This window comes from Silurus meridionalis, chromosome 13, assembly GCF_014805685.1.
Source record: "Silurus meridionalis isolate SWU-2019-XX chromosome 13, ASM1480568v1, whole genome shotgun sequence".
Lineage (NCBI taxonomy): Eukaryota > Metazoa > Chordata > Actinopteri > Siluriformes > Siluridae > Silurus > Silurus meridionalis.
Genome location: NC_060896.1, coordinates 18,511,527 through 18,534,693, shown reverse-complemented (window position 1 = coordinate 18,534,693; position 23,167 = coordinate 18,511,527). Strand labels below are relative to the sequence as shown.

The following is a 23,167-nucleotide window of genomic DNA, read 5'->3' as shown; positions in this document are numbered from 1 at the left end:
GGCGGAAGCAGAGCTAGAACCGCAAGGAGTGGGAGCGTCCTCTTCTAAGAGCACTCTCCTGGAGCGGAGCGTCCGCTTGGAGATGCAATGACAATGCGGGCAGCCGGCTCCCTCGAAAGCCGACAGAGCATGCCCCTAAGCAAGCTACACACAAGCTGTGTGTATCCCCCCGTGATCAGAGCTGGCAAAAGTACACACATCCTTCACTTAAGTAGAAGTACAGATACTCATGTTTTAAAGTACTCGGGTAAAATTTGAAGGACTGACTATACTTTTTACTCAAGTTAAAGTAAAGAAGTTTGGGCTCTGACATGTACTTAAGTAAAATGTAGCCATTACTTCTACCTGTTTTAGTGTCACACTGGTAACTGGATGCAACATCATATTAATATTAGGGCTGTCAATCAATTAAAATATTTAATCAAAACTTAATTGCACATTTCTATCTGTTCTAAATGTACCGTATCTTAATACTTTGTTTTTAATACTCTAAGCAACTTGGACATGCAGAAATATGGACTCTTTATGCAAATGAATAAATGTTTATTATTAGTGAAACCAAACTCAGTATAAAGTATGAAGATTAAAGCAAAAAAATATTGTAAATGTTTTAAAGTAATTATGGTGGTTTAATTACGTAAATCATCAATGCACCAAACGGAACTTTTGCTATGTTTCCACACGGACGGTTAATGAGGTGATACCGGAAAAAACTGTACCTCTTCTAACTTTCATACCGATTACATAATCAGAGAATATTTGTTTTTGTTGTGAACTGGTTTATGTAAACGACATTTCGAGTTTTCTATTAATATATTTATTATGTTTGTGAAGCAAATATTCACTGATTCAGGTTGTTTTATTTATGTGTTTGTGGGGAGATGACATGGCAGAGTATGTTTTCTTTCACAGATTCGAATTATGTATTTCTTTCATCTGCACCATCAAAAAAGACAATAATTTAAGTTTGTTTCTGCATTATAATAGAAAAATAAATAGTGAAGTAAAGTACCAAAAAAATCTACCTAAGTATTGTAAAGAAGAATTTGTACTTTTTACTTTCCACCACTGCCCGTGATAAAGCAGGGACAAGGAGGATAACTCTGCCAGAACTTCCGCTTGCTCTCCATTTTTCTTCTTCTTTCCACTTACCAATACTTTACCTGGTAACAAAGACACAGAGATGGAGCGCTTCCAGAACTTTTCCACTGCATGTGCTTTTATAGCTTCCTGTTCAATTCTGCGGTGATGTTGCGTCTTTTCGTTGGACAGATTACACACGTGATTCAGAGCGTGATCAAGCGGAAGCGTTCCCAAACCGTTGTTGACGCAGCTCGATTGCCTAAAAGGAAACTGTCCTTATTCACATACAACTATACCAGGCTATACATAATGCAAAATGTCTGGGTTTTTTTTTTTTTTTTAGTTTTCAATGTTTCTATGAATATGTTAGGAGCCTCGGTTCTGGAAGAGAATATGAGGTGCATAGTATGTTGTGTTTGGAAGACCCGCTCAGTACACCATTGGCAAAGCCTAACTACATTATTGTATTTAGCTAATCTGTGGATATGTGTATATGTATGTATGTTTGCTTCTGTGTGTGTGTGTGTGTGTGTGTGTGTGTGTGTGTGTGTGTGTGTGTGTGTGTGTGTGTGTGTGCATCAAAAACCTGGATGTTTGTGTTTTTTCTAAAACTTTTAATACTAAATTTACTAAAGTATTAGGACATTTATTTTAATAAGAATATTTTTTTTGTAATATATTTTCACAGACTGAAATATAACAAATTATGTAAATATACAACTAACAGTAGCAATGAAACTGTCACTCTTTTTTCAATTGTGTAAACATTACAAATATTCAATATATATTTTTGCAATTTGATTGTTGTAAAAGTGTAACTCTGCATATTTAGTTCAGCTGTTTATTTAAATATGCAAACATGGAACCAGAGGTGATTTATGAATGACAAAATGTTCTATGTGACATAATTTCCCATACAAATAAAGATAAATCTCAAGCAAAACTACTGTACCTCACTTCTTAACATTCACAAAAGGAACATATATTATTATAATTTTTTTATAACAGTTCTGGAATTTTTTAAACAGTACTAATGGTATTTCCAGATTTCTTCTCTGCTATAAAACCAGTGTGTAAAACGCAGGCTCTTCTCTCCAGCTTCACTCTTTAACATGCATTCAGGCCGTGTTTGCAAAAGAAATCTCTGCCTATTTCAGTTTTTTATTTAGGTTCATTTTTAGTCAGATTTTTTGTGTAAAAAGTAATGCTTGGTGACCATAACCAAATCAGGTGAAAGAAAATATTTCGTTTGGGGGGTTGGCTGTTTGATAGTGTGTTTAGCATTTTTGTGATGTGTACATGTGATGGTATGATGAATTATTAAATTTTTCTACCCATATTACAGCCTTGATCAGGTTTTAGAAGAAACAGCTTTTGTGGAGGCCTTCTTGTCTGTTACAGAGAAGAACATGTCCTAACTCTTTAAACCTGAAATCAATCCTGTATATTATCAAAATTTCTTATTTTATGCACAAAGAGCCAACTGACAACTAGAAAAAAAAGAGTCTTTATATTTTATTGAAATTGCACATTATATTATTATGGGTCTTCCAGAAAATAGTATTTTAGTCTTGTGTCTTATAGTTTAGTAGTGTAAATGTTTTGTTTTGTTTTTAAACTGTGTCTGAATATTCTACTGTGTAGAATTTTTTGTTTTTCGATGATTACATTAGAATGATGAGCACTAAGGTAGCTATGCAAACGCTAACTGTGAAAGAATGGCAAATTCCCAACCAAAATAGAAAGAGCCTGTATTACTTTAATTTACTTTCCATATTAAAGTGTGCATTGCAATATTTTTAGTGCATGCATGCTAATATGATTGTATATGGCCTGTAGTGCATAGTATATTTATTTATCATATAGTTTTTCATGACATCCTCTAAAACATGTTAATACAGAAGATATATTGCTTCGTTGTATTAAGTTGCCAACATTACCATTACGTACTCTCTGGATCAACACTAATAAAAATTGTGATATACAGTGGAACCTCGGGTTACGAATTTAATTCGTTCCGGTACTTTATTCGTAACCTGAAAAGTTCGTATCCTGATACAAATTTCCCCATAATAATGAACAGAAACTTCGGTAATTCGTTCTGGAAAACCAAAAATATTACTTAAATAAAAATAAAGCCAATATTCACTAATTTTATTTACTTTTAACATGTTATATTAAAATCATACCACATAAAAACATACAAAAGAGAAAACATCTTTACCGGGTACTTTCCCTTTGAGAAGACTCGCTGCAGGAGACGACGTTCATAGAAGGGGGAGGAGGGAGAGTTATTGTTTGGAAGGAGAATCTTATTATATTATATTATTTATATATTATTATATATTATATTATAGAATATTAAAGACAGTGTTATTAACACGAATGCTGAGACAATTGTTGCATTAGAGGGAAAATGAGAGCTGTTTCTTTAAGGCTACTATCAGTTGGTATTGAAGTCCAGAGTGAAATTCATTATGGGTATTGTACTTGGGAAAAGACTTTAACCCTGCTAATCTATCTTCATAATAACAAGTAAAGTGGTTATGCATCGGCTAATGTTGTCCATCTCATCATTCCTTGAGCATCAACTAACGAGTTGTTACGCTGCTGCCGGGAAAAGTTCAAGCGGATAAGTAACACGATGCTCTCGCTAGGGACACAGGACGCTAACTGATGTGACGAGCTGCGTGGATAGAGCAAAAACAACCAATTTGCCTGCGATTTTTTTGGTGCGTGACGTTCGTATCCCGATAAATTGTACGTAACCAGGGGCAAAAATTTTGATGAACTGCGATTCGTAACCTGAATTATACGTATGCTGGGGCGTTCGTAACCCGAGGTTCCACTGTACTGTATCTGCATGACATTATCCATAATACATTAAAAAAAAATCCACCACAGAAGTTTCTCAAAAATGTTAATAGGAGTTGTGAGGAAGCATGTGCATACATACAATATACATACAAGTATTACAAGTATACAATATTCAAATATCATAAAAAGTGGACTAATTTAGGCCATACACAGTATAGGCTTAAAGTAAACCAATTTAGAAAGCAGATCCAAAATCATGGCCAGATCCAAAAATCGAACCAGGTTAGGCACACAGGACAGGAAATAAGTACATTTACTGAAGTATAAAAGTCTGGCTGGTCTGATAAACCTCAATTGCATGTAGATATCCAGATAATTTGTCCTGGGTGCAGTTATTCATCAGAGTGGAAGTTTTGGTCTGCTTCCATGAATCAAATGCCCATTAATTTCTCTTTTCAGTCTCACATATGTGGCTTCCTAGGTTTGTCCCCTCATTTTTATTCATTCATTGATGAATGACAAGCAAAAGGTTTTACAAATAAGGTGAAAGGAGGTGGTTGATAAATGTTCATGCACTCAAATGAAGTGAGACCTGTGGAGGGGTGAATTAAGGAGTTCTGTAAAGAAACTGCCCATGAAAAATGAGTTCGGTTATGTTGATTATTTACACAGTAGGTCATCAGGCTTACAGTCTTAGTTGAGAGGCTTTGGAAAAAAATATATATAATATATATATATATATATAATATATATATATAATTTCCGATAATGATTATTTACCTAGTTCTGTGGGTGATTTTCAGACTTTAAAATGCACGTTATACATTTAACTATTGGTGAAGTCCAGCCACAAAACGGCCAGGCTTCATTTGCCTTCTTGCACCTCTCAGATCAGCTGTATCACAACTACTATGCATTCAATGAAACCAGGCACCTTTTGGGACTCGTCAGGCATTGGGCAACAATACTGTACAAAGCATTGCAGAGAAAGATCCTGCCCTGAACTAGTAAACATTACTAGTTAATTTACTCTCATCTCAATGCCATCTTGATAATTCTCCACAGATCATGCAAGAGCCTGGTGATGAAAAGCCATGATGCCATGATGAAAATAGATTTTTATGACATTTAATGGGTCCTAGTTTTGAGCTTCTTCTGGCAGCACTAACAACCTCTTGGTTTACCTATACATTGATCCCAGTAATTATTAATCTGGACTGTGAGTTCTAGCGGAGATATCAATGTCTTGAAATGTCCCAGCTCTTGGTCTCTTACTCCATCACTACAAGTGTAATGGAAGTGTTGGCCAATTTCCTATTTGAAGCACATAAGGTGGCCACATTAATTTTGTTTAAATAACTTGACAAAACCAAACAGGTTTGCAATAAACTATATGCATTTCCTGTCTCTCTCCCTGCAACTGCTACTGTGCCACTCCATGTGTTTCAGAGTAATAAATTATTCCACCCTGTGTTACAGAGCACTGCCAGGACCACCTTAACAATCCTAGCTTTCTAATTTCTTTTATGCCAAACATTTCAGAGGCTAATTTGATTATGATTATACATATAGAACATAGCTTCTGCTCTACCTCAAACCTGCCTGTGGTTTTAAGTACCTTATTCACATCCTTATCAAATTGTTTCCACTTATTCTCCTTGTTGGTTGTGGCCCCTTATTCTGATTGCATGTGCTCAAGGATTTGTGATTTTTGGTGACACCTGTCTGCTTTTTTTTCTGAGCCCACTGGAACAAGTGACAGAATACTGAAAAGAGTTCTAAACAAACAGCACAGGGAAGGATCAGAACAAACTTGGATCTCAGTATAGAATGTCTGTTGGTTGGCCCACTTCAAGTGTCTGTTAGCATGTGGGTGAATCAGAGGTTAAGCTGACCATGACACCTAGCTTCTCCATCAAACTGTTAGATACAGAGATTTGGGTAGGTTGGTGATCAATTTAACTGCTAGATGGGATTAAGGCCACTGTGAAATGGGTAAGAGAACATGTTTTCCTGCAGAAAGTGTTGTGGGAACCATGGCTTGGGCCAAAATAAATATGACAAGATAAGGATCTAAGTAAGCATGATTTTGGCCAGCAGTATTTGTGCTGCAGGATTTAATGTTTTGTTTAGTCACCTCTGTGATCAGTTGCAGGGTTGATTTAACTCCTCTAATGTCAGTTTAACCATTTTGTTTAACAAGTTTAACAATGCTTAACAAAGTTTAACAATTTGCAATTGCCACTATAATACCATATTGTCCGGACTATAAGCGGCTTAAACAACGAAGCGGCTTATTTATGGATTTTTCCTGGGTTTTTCCCGGTTTCACAAACTGCAAGCCAAAAAACTGAGCCCCATAACATTAGACCAATGAAATTGCGAACGGGTTCAGGTGAACCAATGAGACTCTCTATATTTTAAATCAGATGCGCTCCCACTGAATAGGGCCGCACCACATCATAAATTTGGATGAGGTTTCTCTGACGTTTGACTTGCCGCTCACTCAGACTGTCAACAGGAAATACGGATCATTCGTCACGCTGAAAACAACCGGGCATGAAAAATCGCACTTCACCTGTGCTCTGAGCTGCACGGCATCGGGAGAAAAGCTTCACCGATGGTGATTTTTAAACGCACGACGATGCCAAAAGAAAAACTCCTGAGAAAAATTGTTGTGAAAGGAAGGAGGAAGACAGTGAACAATGACTTTCTTGGTAGGCTGCTGTTTAGATACAAGCCATTGTAATGCGTTGAGTCTGGGTCAAGGGATAGCTCGCTAACTCCAGTTGCAACAGAAATCATATAAGCACAGACAGGTTTTCCAAACTTGTGCTTTTTTATTTTTCTTGGCAACAGCGTTACGGGTTAGTCAAAGAAACTTAGAAATGAGCATCAGAAAATAATAAGGACATATTCCTTGGCCTTGCACACATGCAGTAATACCCGAAAAATGCAGCGGCAGGCTATTCCCAAAATGCCGCTCTCTTAAAGGAGCCACAACATATTTCACCCGTTACACCATGTAACAGACACTGTCTTTCGTTAAAGCCTGTGTAAAGTTCATTAGTTTCAGTGTAGACTGCTTATAGACAGGTGCGGCTTATTTATGTTCAAAATTAAAAATTAAGTAATTCTGCTTGGCAGGTAAAAAAAAAAAAGAAAAAAAAATATGCTTATTCTTATTGTAATGAATAATACTCATTTGCTTTTAATGTGTGTAACCATCTGCTGGTTTATATATTTTATGATCCTCCATAAGATGTCATTGTTTATCAATGATTCTTTGGTTGTTTTGTTTTTTGGCTTATCTTTGCATTTTGCAAAGTTTTGAGTGAGGTTATTTGATGCATGAAGTTTTTTCTCCTAAACAGAGTACACATATATATATATATATATATATTTTTTTTTTTTCACAATTGACCAGCTCCCATTGCTTTATTTGTAAAATATCAACAAGCTTGTATTTATGGTTTTAGAGTTTTGACTCTACATGCTTTCTAACATTAGATGGTTTGGCTACAATATTGGATTGTCAGCTTATTATAACTCTCTAGTGCCCTGTTATACAAACTAGCCTCAGGAAACTAAATATGGTGCCATAATCTTGTATTGGCATAGGTTTTGAGAAAGTCCCCCTTCTGTATTCTTGTCTTGGGTATTGTGCAAGTTTTAGCTAAATTTAACAATGCAGAAATGTAATCTCTACAGATCAACAATATGAAAAATAATTCATCCTCAATACACATTAGTGGTGGACCTATGATTATCCCTTTTCTATTATGGGAGCAGACAGATGCACAAAATCTCAATACTTAGGTCAATGTCTGTAGCCACAAAAAACAGGAAAAACTTTATGTCTGCCCTTTTTTTTGTTCCCTCTTTTTTCAGTGTTTGTGTGACACAGTGGCCACTTATATCTGGCTCTTGCATTAAGGGCATGAAAAAACCCCTAGCCAATTTAGTAAAACAATGAAATGTTTTCCTTTCAGTGCAACTCCATACTTTTTTCCCCACTAGTGTTTCTCATCTTAAAAATCTGATTCTGGTTAATTGTTTTGCACATAAAAACTGTTTATCTAGAGTCACCAGAGATTAAACCACAGATGTACTTGTAAGAAAATCAAACTGATTACATTTCCTGCCTGTAGGTTTAGTACAACATCTTTCTTTTCAACTTTTTGTAACTTTTCTTTTTTTCAATTAATTTTATTTTTCTAAATGTTTTTTGTGTGTTTGATTGTTTTCCACATAATTGTATTGCAATTCCATGCTGAAAATTTTCTCGATTTTCTGATAATTTATTTTACATCACAAAAACACAGGTTTAATATTAACATAAGCCACTACCAATATGTCTTTAAGGCAATGAAAAAGGTTTTGGTTACATTGTGCTGATGCCCATCCCAATTGTTGGATGTGCATTTGTTTTCTGGCTTTCTGGCCTTGGACATTTTCTAAACAATCTAACAAACTAACATAGTCATTAACAGTAACTGATAAATAACAAACACGTTATTGTTAAGTTTTATGTTGTTGACTTTCAGTTATACAAGGATACATATTCTAAAAAGCTCTGCAAACAATTGCAATTAGTATGCCAAATTAGCATTTAGACTAAAGATAAACACAATTGCACCTGAACCAACAATTAAAATTCTGTCTATGATCTATCTTGCACCATGAAACACATCTTCTCCTATTTGTAAGCCAATAACACTGCAACCACTTTACAAAATCTGCTTGAGATGAGTTTCCATCTGCCCATTTTCTTCCACAAACTGGAAAAGTCTTTGTAAAGTCAGCAACAGCTGCTGCAATGTTTAGCACTTAACACCAGTTTGCCCCCCCTCCCCCGCACATATTCCAAACAAGCTAACAGCTGCAAATTTAGATTTTAGGCGTATTCTTGTTTTTATGTGAGTCTGCGACTTTTTTTTTGTTTGTTTGTTTTATAAACTAATTTTATTTGTGAATTTAATAACCTTTATTTGGGAAATATGATGTACATTTTGATGAAATGTTATTATTCACATGAAATCTATAATTTAACTTTGCATGAAGCCACTACAGTTATTGTGGTCAATTTGGGTCTTTAAATTCAGTATTAGGAAAGCTACAACTTACTTTCACAAACTAGAGCTATGTTAAGCCAAGGTATGGACTGACTATTGGGAAATGTTTTTGTCTACCTCATAATCCTTCAAATCTAGCCCTACCCCCTCTCAAAGTTAAGCTTGGTCTGCTACATTACATGAATTTAATTTCCAGGGATAAAAAGGGGAATAAAATAAAAGTTTTATAGTGTTAGAGGCAGATGCTCTCAAATGTTTCCAAAAGATGCCCTAAACACTGCAGGCATTGTCAAAGGGATTTTAATGTCACATGATGATAAAATATCATTCAGATGTGGATACATGTTAGGGCTGAATATAAAGATTCAGGAGTTATACATCTGAGTGGTGCAGCTCTCATACACTGAGCATAAAAGATGCCCTCTGACTGGCAGATATTTTGTTTTGGTTGTTTAATTTTATAAATGTTAATTCTCACTTTATTTTTCTGTTTCTTTTGCAAACATGGCTTGTTATTTTTTCAGTGTACCTTTAAACTAAAATGTAAACAGTTTTATATTCAAATAGCATGTTTATATTTTGTGTTATTCTTATTAGTAAGATTTGTTGAAAATTGCCAGTGGTAGATAATATACTTTTCTTTTAGTAAAAAATATAAATACCTTGTTTCAATATTACTTATTTTTAACATTTAACATTTTTATTTGAATAGTAAAGTACTTGCTTTTACATTTACTTCGATACAAAGTATTTTTCTAAAAAAATTATATTGTAATAATTTATGCAATTCTATGTTCCGCCCTCCTGCACATCATACCTTGACGGAAAGAGTTTTTTAGTGACACAGACAAACAGTTAGACTGTCCATACAGTACTTCTCAGACACTCTCATGAGAACCGCAGAGTTCCTTTTTATTGTTTCTGTCTTTTACTGAAGTATTTCCATTTTGGGAGACTTTTACTTTAACTTCACCTCATTTCAAAATCAAATGTCTTACATTTTACTTAACTAAATTTTGCAAAATCAGTTTCTTTTTCTTTATGAGTAGATAAAAACTTAACTGGTCAAGCACGCAGCAAGCCACCAATCAGTGTAGAGTTTGTGCTCTGTTTCGAACTCATTTTAAATGCCGCTGTGTGGTATCTACTCAGCACAAACATACAGTTCAGCATGATTTCAAAAGCAAACATATCATTTTGAGCAGAATAAATGATGGAAGGATCTCCTGAATATAACTTGCCACAACACCCGTAGCCTTATTTGCATGATTTTTTTTAAAGTTGTTTAAAATAACTTTTTGTGTTAATGATAATTGTAATAGATATCAATCCGTGTTTGACTCATTAATATTCTATTATTTGACCAGTCTGCTAAAAGTAATAATTGAAAATTATACGCATAATAAATCATAGTACTTTGGATACTCACTTTTACTCAAGTTAAAGTTTCAAGGGAGGCTTTTTACTTTAGTAATATTTTACCTAGTGTATCTCTAATCAGGCATTGGGCAACTCTGAGCCAGAAAATCTAGGGCAACATTGTGGTTCCAGTCTGCCCTTGGTGAATTCTGTCGATCTAGATTTAATAGGACACAAATTGTTTGTCTCTCACAGAGATGTGCAGTTGAATTAACCACAACCTGATCTTACAACAGTATATGTGTTTATAACATTCATATGACATCAGTATAATAATGTCTACACTTATCTGACCTGATTCATAACAATGCTCTATTGTGCTTAGAGCTTCTGCACTTTTGTCTCATCTTCTACTATTATGGATTGCCCATTTTTGAATACTTTAAATATTTTCTACAAGATTTTCACTTGCTATACTGTAAACTTGTACTTTGATGATTGTTGCCTGGTCTTTTTCTCTTACTATTATAATTATTCTTAATGAATTCATTACATTAATTAATTACATTTTCACAAAATTTAGTGCCAAGCTCTAATGTCTCAATAGAACAAAACACAACTTGAAATGTAGCCAGAAGTTTTCATAGTAGGTTGCTAGTGGTTACCATGGTGATGATCAAAACTGACATGCATGCTTTTGAAGATGATTATTGAATTGCTTTGAGTCATGCCAAAATACCTGGCGGTGAATGTGCAAACGAAAAACAGACAGAACAAAGTGGTCTGCAAATGTTTTTTAACCAATGAGTAAGTATTTGTATTATATGATTTTCAATGCCGTCTGGATTTTTCTCATCCAACAGTCATTTGTAGTATTTCACTGTATTATACAAACTTCAAACGTCCATTTTAATTTTGTGGTCTACTGCATGCAGCAGTGAAAGACAATGCATGAATGTTGGTCCATTTTAAGATTTTTTAAAATCTTTTTTATAATTTTTTATCCTTATATTCTCACTATACTGACATCAAACTATATTTGATATATTCCTGGATAAAATCTCAGGAGAGTTTAAATGAAGAATTAGATCACATTTTTCATTTACCATACTGACTTGGTCAAATTAGAAAATGTGTATTGATATTAGAAATATAATATTCCATTTCACTGTCACAGATATATTGACACAATAATATATAATATTTGAAAATATTAGAAAAATCTGATTTGAAATATTTTTAACAAATACTCTCTCTCTCTCTCTCTCTCTCTCTCTCTCTCTCACACACACACACACTTTCTCTCTCTCTGTAGAAAAGCCCTTGGCTCAGGGACCACCAGGGGGTCTTCTAGGCATTCTGGGACTATTGGTTGTGTTTGGCTTAATTGTAGGTGTCATGGTCACCATCTTCATGGTGTACAAGCGAGGACAGAAGACCCAAAGTGACACTGACAACGATCTGTAAGTATGTAATATGGAACAGCTTGGAAAGAGCAAGAATGGTTATAATGGTGAATAACTAAGCTAGAATCTGTCAACCTTGGCCTTTGCTATGAGACACTCAACAAACCTGGTAATGGAACAATTGTGCAAAGTAGATTCATGTAGTGAATATAGATAAATTTGAATGAAAAGAATCCAAGACCACAGTGCAACTGAACATGAGGTGCAGGTTTTAAAATGAGTAAAATTGTGCAAATTGTAAATTTGTCAATGTGTATAACTGTGTGTGTGTACAGAGGAGGAGGATGTATAAATTGTGCGATGGTGAAAGTTGGACCAAATGCAAACCACAGTGGAGGCTAAAAAATAAAACATTTGTACCATTGTAGGCAGATTTGTATGTTTGTATGTATGATCAAGCGGAAAAGGCTGTTCTTTAACCTTGATGGTACAGAAGCAAAGGCTCTTGTAGCACTTTCTGGAAGAGAAAAGGAGTGAACAGTCTATGGTTGGAGTGAAAGATGTCTGTGATTGATGGTATCTGTGTACTATTAATGTGTTTGGTCGTTTTCATCACTATTTAACAAGTTTTTAGTTCAGCTTTCTCTTCGAGAATTAAAGATGCTAATGTGTCTTCCTGATCAGGTTGAATGTATTGATGGACCAGGTGAGGTCTTCAGATGTGGGCACCCAAAGGCTAATTACACACTCTACTTTTTGCACATTAATGTAGATAGAGGTGTGTGTAGCTCCTCTTGGTCTGCCTATAGTCTATAGTAAGCTCCTTGGAGTTCTGGGTGATGAGGGCCAGGTGATTGTTATCACACCACAGGGTGATCAATCAAACTCAGGTTGTTTCTTACTTCAGACTGGATTATGGAATTTGATTAAAAAACAGTTATGCAGACAACCCCGCAGGACACTTGTTTAGTTTGAGTATGGAGGACATGTGGCTGTCAAACTTTACAGACTGCAGTCTATTGGTGGGGAAGTTCAGTTCCAATTACAGAGAGAAGTGCTAATGGCAAAATTGGTAAAATTGGAGATCAGCTTGAAAGGGTTAAAAATGGTAAAGTCTCAGGTTAAGATGATCTAACACTAGAGCTTGCCGAAGTTTAATGGCAAAATATTAGAATTAATCTAAAGGAAGCTTTTTATATCTGAACAGAAATAAAAAACAGAGAACTATCTCAACACACACAATGCCATCAAGAGATCCAAAGAGTATTCATAGCCAAGCAAGTCCAGACTTGACATGAGGTTTCCCTCTAGTGGTGTGTAAAATATCATATCAAGACATGACATACACTATGGCATGTCTTCTATAGGGGTGTAATCGTACACAATTCACGGTTTTTAAGTTATGGCTTGGTTCAAATTAGGGGCAAGAAATTCAAGACAAAATTGCTTGTAATTTTTATTTAAAGTAGTTTATTATCATTTACATTTGATTGATCATTAAAATAATATTTAATAATATAAAAAAATAAACAATAAATCAAATAAATGCAATTTACAATAAACTTTTTATTATATTGATTAAATTGAGTAATCAATTAAATTGGCACAAATTAAATTGATTACATAAAATTCAATAAATTGAAAAATTAAATGAAACAGTTTATATTTGTGTGTGTGTGTCCACCGATCCAACCAGACCCAGCGTTAGAGGATTTGCCATGAGGAAAGGCAGAAAATCCTTAATCCAGGTGTCCAAAGGGTGTCATACCCAAAAATAATAAAGACTGTAATTGTTGCCAAAGGTGCTTCAACTAAGTACTGAGTAAAGGGTCTGAAAACCAATAGTAAATGTGATATTTTAGGGTTTTTCTTTTCATTTTCACTTTGTCACTGGGGTGTAGATGGCAAAAAAAAAATGTGTGTGTGTTTTACATTTAATATTTATTTTCTAAAGATATGACCTTTACTATTCTTCAACATTTCATGTTGTTTAATGTCTTCATTCCTTCTATCCTTTATTCATTCACTAACTGGATATGTGGAAATGTCAGGATTTTCTCATTTTAGGATAAATTCTTGAAGCTGGACATAATAACCAAAAGAATCCAAAGCACTAATGTTAGCTGCTTGCTAGTCCGCCACCTAATATTTTCCTATGAAAAATTAAGGTACGAATATGTATACCGCTTCACCCCTACTATGGCATCTATACAGCACCAACAGTGATGGGCAAAGTACACAAACCACATACTTGAGTAAGTAGAGATATACTAGGTAATATGTTACTCCAGTAAAAGTAAAAGTGCTCCCTATAAAACTTGCACAAGCATTCGTCTTCAAATGTACTTAAGTATCCAAAGTACTATGATTTATTATGGCTATAACGCCCTCTTATAATTTGTCAGTTTTACTTACATTTACTTAAAAAAATCATTTTATGTGAAAAGACACTAATGTTAGTCTTAGCAATATCAATATATTAATAAAACAATAGTAATTAGTCGAACACTGATTTCTCTATTATGATCTATTAAAATGCTGAACTTTATGTTCATGTTAATTAGATACCACCAAGCAACAATCAAACATGTTAACTTTGAATTGTATTAATTTGAAGTAAAAGTCTCCCTAGAAACACTTCAGTAAGGCTAAGGCGGAGCAACGGCCTTAAATACCAGGGGGTGCGGGAAAAACAACAAAATGGCCGCCGACCCTGAAGTGCGTGCCGCGAAACCAGAAGATCGTGACAGTTGTATGGTATTTTCATACAATAGTTAATAAATGCAAATCATATTGTTTTTCTTCATCAAGATGGTGATTGTATACATGATATAAATAAACATAGAAATAAAGTAGTTCAGCCTTGTGATGAAAAAAATAACTTCCAACAAGAGCCATTTAAGATTAAAAAAAGATGAGACTCTATGAACAAATGACATACTGCCTTGTTCTTTTCCTCTCTTTACCCCCCTTTGTATACAGCAGCATTGTGGTATACACAGTGTGTTACTCAGACTTTGAGATTGGGCCCTTGTCAATAACAAAAAAAAAAGAGGGAAACATGTATTGCCTATATAATGACCTATTTTAACTCAGGAAGTACTCAAATCAATTCAATTCAATTCATTTTTATTTGTATAGCACTTTCAACAATGAACATGGTCTCAAATCTTTAGAAATCTATAGAACAGGAAAATAAACTAACTTTCACCAGCAGCAGTGGATTGTTTTTGTTCTATCTTGAATTAGTTTGCACACAGACAGTTGCACACATCCCAGTAAACATGCCTTTTGTGGCCCATATTTTGTGTGTATTTTGAACATATTTCATTACAAATGATGCTGCACATTTCCCATTCATTATAAATGTTCAATTATTAAATTTTAACACATTTTAGAACACATTTTAGTGTCTTTTGTTTGTGTGCTTAAGATACTTTGTGTATGCACCTTTAGTGCAAGGATGTGATGGGGTAGTGAGTGTACTAAAGTCTTGAAAATCTGAAACTCTTTGTAAAACTGCTGTGTCCTCAGTGAAAGCAGTGATAATGTACTTATCCATGAGCACCCCTCATATCACTAAAAATATTGTCTTGAATTATGACCTTGAAGGCAAAAATTCATGGAAGTCATGATCTTCAATAAGGTGAGGATGTAGCTTTCCAGAATTCTGGTAATAAATACCTAGAAAACAAGTGGCTTCATTCCTGACATTGGCTGTATGAAGTTTTGCATGTTCTCCTTGTGTTGAAAGAAGGTTTTGCTTACAACCAATAGTAGGTATGCACTCCTTGGTATTTAGTACATCCCAGCTCCTAGCCTGTGGTACATTGGAAAACCTGGGTCAATGCCTTCATTCATCAAAAACCTTTGGGATGAACTGAGAAAAAGATTATGAGCCAAGCCTTCTCCTCCAACATCACTGCATAAGCTTTCAATTGCTCTATAGGAAGAATGGCCAAAATTTCCCATAGACACACTCCATAGTTTTGTAGCCTTTCCAGAAGAGTGGAAAGTTTTATACAAAAGTATGTGAAGCTTTGCTTTAAGTATCTAGTGTGCCCCCTTGTGCAATAATAACTGCAAATAAATGTTTCTTATAACTGTTGCACAACAGCTTGGAGGACAAGCACCATTGTAACTGCAAAGGAGAACCAACAAATTCATCAAATATAAAGTGTAAACTGTAGCTTAGAGAAGGGATATATATATATTTAAAAAAGTTAATTTGTTTACATTTTAAACCTCCAAATCAATCAAATAGTATTTAATTATGTGTACATTTTGGAATTTGGTATAAACAGTATTTAAATAAGTTAATAAGTATTTTTCTATACTCAGTAAAACAGGAATAGTATGATTAGAGTAGGAATAGAAGTATGTGTTCCCATATCTTCAGATTTAGGAAGGACACCATGGTTTATATGAACGTTTAGTGCACATCAGTCTGATTACTCATCCCTCTTCTTTGAATAGGACAGAGATGCCACCAATGCACAAACCAGTCCCTCCACCACCAAAGAAGAACAGTGACATGAAAGGAGGCTTGATATCTGATGACATACAGGTAGGATGGCTTCATCTCTTCCACCCACAATCCAGAGCATAACACACACATTTTCTATATTAATCTACACTAATGAAAAAGTGAAAAGTTACATCTAGGATTTTTTTTAAATAAAAATAAAATAATAAAACTATCACATGTATATAAGTATTCAGACCCCTTAGTATCAGTGCTTAGTTAAAGCACCTTTGGCATCAATTACAGCTCCTAGTCTTTTTGGGTATGACATGATTTGCACACCTGGATTGGGGATTTCCTGCTTTTTCTCATGGCAAATCCTCTCACGATGGGTCATGTTGGATTGGGACCATAGGTGGACAGACACTTTCAGTTCTCTCCAGAGATGTTTAATAGGGTTTAAGTCTGGACTTGTCATGTACGAAGGTAAACCAAGGTTTATTGAAAATATCTCTGTACTTCGCTCCATCCAACTTTCTTTTAATCCTGACCATTGGACAAGTCCCTGTTCCAAAAAACACACACCAGCTGCCACCATTATGCTTCACTTTTGGATGACTTTAGGCAGGTGATGAGCACTTGACTTTAAAATTGTGGCCAAACAGTTCAATTTTGGTTTAATCGGAAGAGAAAATCTGGTTTGATTGTCTCTTCATGTGCCTGTTGGCAAACTCTAATCCAAACTGTAGGTTCTGCAGTAAGGAGAGCCCTCCTTCTAGTCACTCTGCCGCAAAGACAGGATTTCTGAAGTTCAGTCAGAGTGATCATTTGGTTCATGGTCACATCTCTTACTATGCCCCTTTGCGGTTGCTCAGTTTGGCAAGTTGACGAGATCTTGGAAGACCCTTGGTTGTCAAAAGACTTTTAGCCACATAATTGCTGAAGCTATTGTGCTCTTGGGAATCTTCAGTGGAGCAGCAGTATTCTGTAGCCTCCTCCAGATCTGTGCCATGAAGCAATTCTGTCTCTGAGCTCTGCTGGCAGTTACATTGACTTGGCTTGGTTTTTGACATGGCTTGGTTTTTACTCTGATATGCATTGTCAACTGTGAGGCCTTCTATAAAGAGGTTTGTGCCTTTCCAAATAATGTCCAATCAATAAACTTTTCCATAGGTAGACTACAGTCAAGGTGTAGAAACATCTCAGCAAAGAGAATTGGAAAGCACATGAGCTGATTTTCAGTTGTTGCAATAACACTTATGTACTTGTGATATTTCATGGTTTTTACTTTAAAAAAATTTACAGAATTTTCCAGAATTCTGTTTTTACTTTGTTATTACTTTGTTATTATTAGTATACTAGTATATAAAAGAAAAATCTGAGTGATTGTAGTACCAGGCAGCAACAAGGTGAAGGGGGCCTGAATACTTTCCGAATGCATTGTATATTTGATTGGCAGACTGAAGGCCCTGAAAGAGGGTTCAGTAAATAAGCAGAGGAATGTAAAAACAAAAACATGGTCAATGCAATGCAGCTTGCATTTGGAACAACCTGTTACAACTGAGCATGGCATGGTTATGCTTAAGCTCTATGGGCCAGCGCTTCTAAATCGGTGATTCGCTGTTGTCCAAAATGTTTGTTTTGGGAATCTTTATACAGAGAACTTTGGTTACAATTCATGTTTATTCCAGAACTGTGGTGGCATGGAGCCTGTTCTCAGCGGGTGCAGATCTGCCTGTCACAGATTATCATATTCAAAGGTTGAAACTTCTGCTTTGTATTGAATTTGTGTTGAGGAGGTAAAAAGATGATGAGAGAAGTCTTTATAGTCCCTTTACCACATAGCGTGAGTGTGAACTTCAATTTAAAAAATGCTCTTCGGGCCAATGTTGGAAACAAGCACACCTTTTGGGATCAGTGCCAACCTCAAATCTCCCCGCCACTAAATTTCATTACCTGTATTAGCTGTGATGGAGCTGAGGAGCAGGCCAGATCTTAATACTGGACATGCTAAGCAGAAACATTATTATGATCTGAGATCCTGTTCTGTCCTACTATGTGAATTAACTGTTTGGAGTAAAAACCCATCCACAATATGATGCTCTTGCCAACTTCATAGCCAGTCTTGCATCAGTGTATAAGGCCATTATCATCTCATTAAAAAAAAGCTTTCAGAAATATTAACTTATTAATGCGAGTAGAGGAGAAGAAAGAGTAGTGTTTCGTGTTATAAAATTACAATCCTCCCCACTATAACTGGGATTCAGGCGCTGAAGGTTTTGCTCCAGGTATGAGTCACTCAGAGTAACTACTGTATTTCTAGGTAATTTTATTGTAATGTACCTTTAAGACTGTTCCCTGAGCTACACATGTGTAAAGCAAAGTTACTGTTTAATCCAGGGCATTCTCACCCCACATCGTGTCCACAGCGTCGATATGTGACGATGTGGGGTGCGAATGTGTTGGTTTAATCAAAACCTACATATGTTTTTCTTTATTTTTATTGTATTACTTCATAGTGCTTTAATTTGCACTCTCTCTCTCTCTCTCTCTCTCTCTCTCTCTCTCTCTCTCTCTCTCTCGCTTTCATGTATTATTTAGAGAGAGAGAGAGAGAGAGAGTGTGTGTGTGTGTGTGTGTGTGTTGGATGTGGATCATTTTTAAATACTACTGCCACTGTATTTGGGTCCATTTTTTTTAGTCTCTGAGCAAACTTAAAAACATTCAGGCAAACATATGCGCATATATGGTAATTAATTTTACACATAATATGAATGAAAATGCTGTTGATTCCTTTGAATGAAAATTTTGATTTAAGTAGATTGGATATGGTAGAGAGGTCTTTATCTTTTCATTGTATTAACATCTCAAGACTGCTTCATTTCTGTATTTATGTTGATTTGTTTGTTGGTTTGTTTTTGTATATATATATATATATATATATATATATATATATATATATATATATATATATATATATATATATATATATATTGACATTCATATTTTAAAGGTGGTTCTTTTGGACAAGGAGAATGAATTGTTGAAAGTTCCACTGCATCCCCCTTACAATGACAAGGTGACGTCTGAGTCAACTGCCTTCACTGATAAGCCAGTAAGTAGTGTTTTCCCTTCTTTTGCCCCTCTGATGGAATTTCAAAGTGGCCACTATAACGATATTACAAGACGTTATATCACTGCATGACTGGTTGTGTTTGATATGAAATAGAAATCCATAAATATATGAATAGAGATAATGATCATTAAAATCGAATGCAAGTGTAAGTGCCCTCATCCAATTTGGAGAAGCTTTGGTCTTCTTGCTTCAACTGAATCTGATATACAGTATATGGCTAAAGAAAAGTATCTGTACACCTATCATGCTGTGGGATATTGTAGCTATTTGTACGGTGGCCGAGAAGTGCAAAACACATTAACAAATCCGAAAACAAAATAACAAATCCAAAAACAAAATAACAAATCAGATAACAAATTAACAAATCCGAAAACAAAATAACAAATGCAAAAACAAAATAACAAATCCAAAAACACAACGACAATTCAGACAAACCGGAAAAGGTAGGTATAGTTTGTGAATGGAAACTTACAGATCATTGGACAAGACACCTGCCATTCAAAATATACAGGAAGTACAACAGTCTTTTTTTTTCTTTTTTAAAATGTATTAATTGATTTATATTTTTATTAAGCAATTAATCATATACAAACAACATGGCAATAACAAGTACAATTTACATTACAATACACAGAACGGGTGCATGAAAATACAAATATATTCACATATATTTAGGGGAAAGAGGGAAAAAAATAGATAAATAAATACAATTTATAATAATAATAAAATTAAAGTAAAAAAAAGTAAAACAAAATGAAAAAACATGGCTATGGTTTATTCTGTAAATCATATTTTTCTATAAAGGACAAAAGATTCATTGCATTTTTCTTTTTAATCACTTTAAGGGCTTTTGTCAAAGAAATAAACTCATTATAAAATGCAAAAACGTTGGTTTTACTTTTAAGTATTTCGATTTTGTATAGAAAATTTTCCCATCAGAAGTATATTATTAACAAGAAAGTTGTCTCTGTTATTGTTCATTACAAGTCCAAAGATAATGTAATTCACAGTGAAATTTCTTAAATGGGAAACCTTTGGGTAAAGCCAGTTATGGATATCAGACCATAAAGCATCTGAAGTAACAGTCAGGAGAAAGTTGGAACGTATGTGTAAAAGTGTACAAACTAATCTTTATGTCATGTTATACTGCGGCATCTCCAACATGACTGCATATGAATTTCCTTCCTCAAAGTAGCTTTAAATTAATTCCAGTTTCTCCTTGTTTGCCAATGTTTACTTCTGTTATTTTCTTATATTTAAAGGTGCACTAATTGAAATAATAAAAAAAAAGTTTAAAGTAAACAGAGAACTTTACACATGTACAAGAAACAAAGTTATAAGATTTCATACTTCCTGTATATTTTGAATGACAGGTGTCTCGTCCAATGGTCTGTAAGTTTCCATTCACAAACTATACCTCCCTTTTTTGGATTTGTTAATTTGTTTTTGGATTTGTTATTTTGTTTTTGAATTTGTTAATTTGTTTTCGGATTTGTTCATTTGTTTTTGGATTTGTTATTTTGTTTTAGCATTTGTTGTTTTGCTTTTGCATTTGTTGTTTTCGGATTTGTTAATGTGTTTTGCACTTCTCGGCCACCGTACATTTGTACGCTGTAGCACTGACATTTTAACTTTCTTTAACTGAAGAGTCCAAACCCTTTTGATGATTGAGCACAAATCCTCACAACCAAGTTACAAATCTAGTTGAAAGGCTGCAACTGCAATACCATGGTATTGCAGTTGCCCTACTACTTATGGCAATCAATTATACTCTATATTTATAGGAAAATTAGCTTTATTTCTATATGTTTTTATTGTCTCTATTGGAGTGTACAAGTCAGGCTGTAATACTTCAGTTTGGGTGGTTTTGCAAATTGGGAGCTACTGTTCATACTGTTTATACTACTCTTGTCTAAAATACCATTACAATTCAGTTGCTGCAAATATATTTCAATTAGATTACATCTGTGCCATATACATAGATACATATATATATATATATATTGTTCACTGACATTTTTTTTTTACCCGAATCTTCATACCTGTTCACAATAACCAGGCCAGTATTTATTCAGTGTAAACCATTAGAGCAACGAATTAAAGACAGGGATGCTAAAATGATGATGAGTATATGATTTCTTCTTGGACAGTGGCAGTATTTGATCCAACACCACTATACTATTAGGTGTAGTTATAATGTAATATGAAACATGAAATTCATGTTTCAGGTCAATATACACAAAAAATATACCATAAAGTACCATATTAAAGCAAATGCATTCAGAATCAATCATCAAGGATTTAGGTTTTCCGTAAAGATTTTTGTAAATATGTTTGGTACATTTAATAGTGTATTTGATAGTATCCCAGTGAGTGCTGATAACCTGACTGCAGAACATTGCCATATATAAGCATGCATACGCAACATAGGTATACGAATTAAATATTGCAATGATTGTTTTTTGTTTTTTTTGGTGGCCTGCTACCATTATTATTATAATTTGCTCTATATCACCATGGCAGCACATTGTGCAATTTTCTAGGCTGGCAGCAATTCAATATGGTTGGAAAACAGCAAGCAGCAGAAAGTTTGAAAGTGTCCCAACTTGGCTTATATACAATTATGAATTTAACCCAGGCCATCTGTTACACTCATTCAAGACAACTTACAAATTCAAAATATCAATCCAAATAAGGTACATTCTGTGACTAACATTAACAAATATATTGTAAAGAAAAGTATGTAGTGTATGTGTGAATCTTGTGGTCTAAATGCATGGGCTTATAGAGCATACTCTTAGTTTATCATGAAATCATCCTTTGTAACTGCAGCTACCTTTCAGTGTGGATGCTCTTTCTTTCAGTGTGTTTCTTTGTTCAACAATCTCTTTACAGTGTAGGTTTTTTCATTGTATGCTGTAAGTCTTCCCAGATGTGCAATTGTCTTTTTCCCTTTTTACAGACATTGCTGTTCCAAACTACAGCTTCCAAATTACATGCTTCAGTTCCCCAAACTTTTAAATAAGCCTTTGTACATGCATATACAAAAGATTTGTCTGTTGTTTCAATTAGATAAACATTTTTTAAGGTGTTTTCTTTATTGTTATGATTAAAATTCTGGTTCTTTCTGGCTTTGCTACTTCCCACTGATTGTAATTTTGTGATTCTGGTTTCCCTTGCCTTTCTCTCTGTTAAGCCATTTGAACAACAATGTTTGGGTTTGCTTTTAAATAAAACATATTTCATATCTCACTGCATTTGCTTCTGTCACAACAGAATAACCCAAATTCCAAAGCACAATGTAAATAAAAACAGAATGCACTGATTTGCAAATCTCATAAATCCATATTCTATTCAAAATAAAAAAAAAAAAACATATCAAATGTTTAAACTAAAAATATATACAATTTTAAGTAAAAAACAAGGTACTTTTTAATTTGATGGCTGCAACAGGTCTCAAATAATTTGGGACAGGGCCATGTTTACCATTGTGTAGCATTATGTCTTCTGTTTGTATACATTTGGGAACTGCAGAGACCAGTTGCTGAAGTTTTGGAAGAGGAATGTTGTCCTATGTATTTCTGATACAGGATTCTAGCTTCTTAACAGTGTTCTTAGTTGTATTTTTCATTTCATGAGGTGCCAAATGTTTTCAAATGGTGAAATGGTCTAGACTGCAGGCAGGCCAGTTCAACACCCAGATACTTCTACTACGAAATCATGCTATTGTAATAGATGCAGTATATAGTTAAAAAAATGTTTTCTGGATGGAAGCATTTGTTGCTCTAATTTCTATGTTCAGCATTGATGAAGCCTTTTCAAATTT

At 34.5% G+C, this 23,167-nt stretch overlaps 1 protein-coding gene across 4 annotated transcripts in view; it reads left to right on the top strand.

Annotated features, from left to right (window-relative positions):
• Positions 1–23,167, top strand: part of nectin1b (nectin cell adhesion molecule 1b) — a 138,382-nt gene that overhangs the window by 94,163 nt on the left and 21,052 nt on the right. For all 4 annotated transcript variants that reach the window (XM_046864122.1, XM_046864123.1, XM_046864127.1 and 1 more), the window contains exons 6-8: positions 11,650–11,797; positions 16,217–16,307; positions 19,219–19,320. In XM_046864122.1, coding sequence (XP_046720078.1) covers positions 11,650–11,797; positions 16,217–16,307; positions 19,219–19,320 — 341 coding nt within the window. The remainder of the gene's footprint in view (positions 1–11,649; positions 11,798–16,216; positions 16,308–19,218; positions 19,321–23,167) is intronic.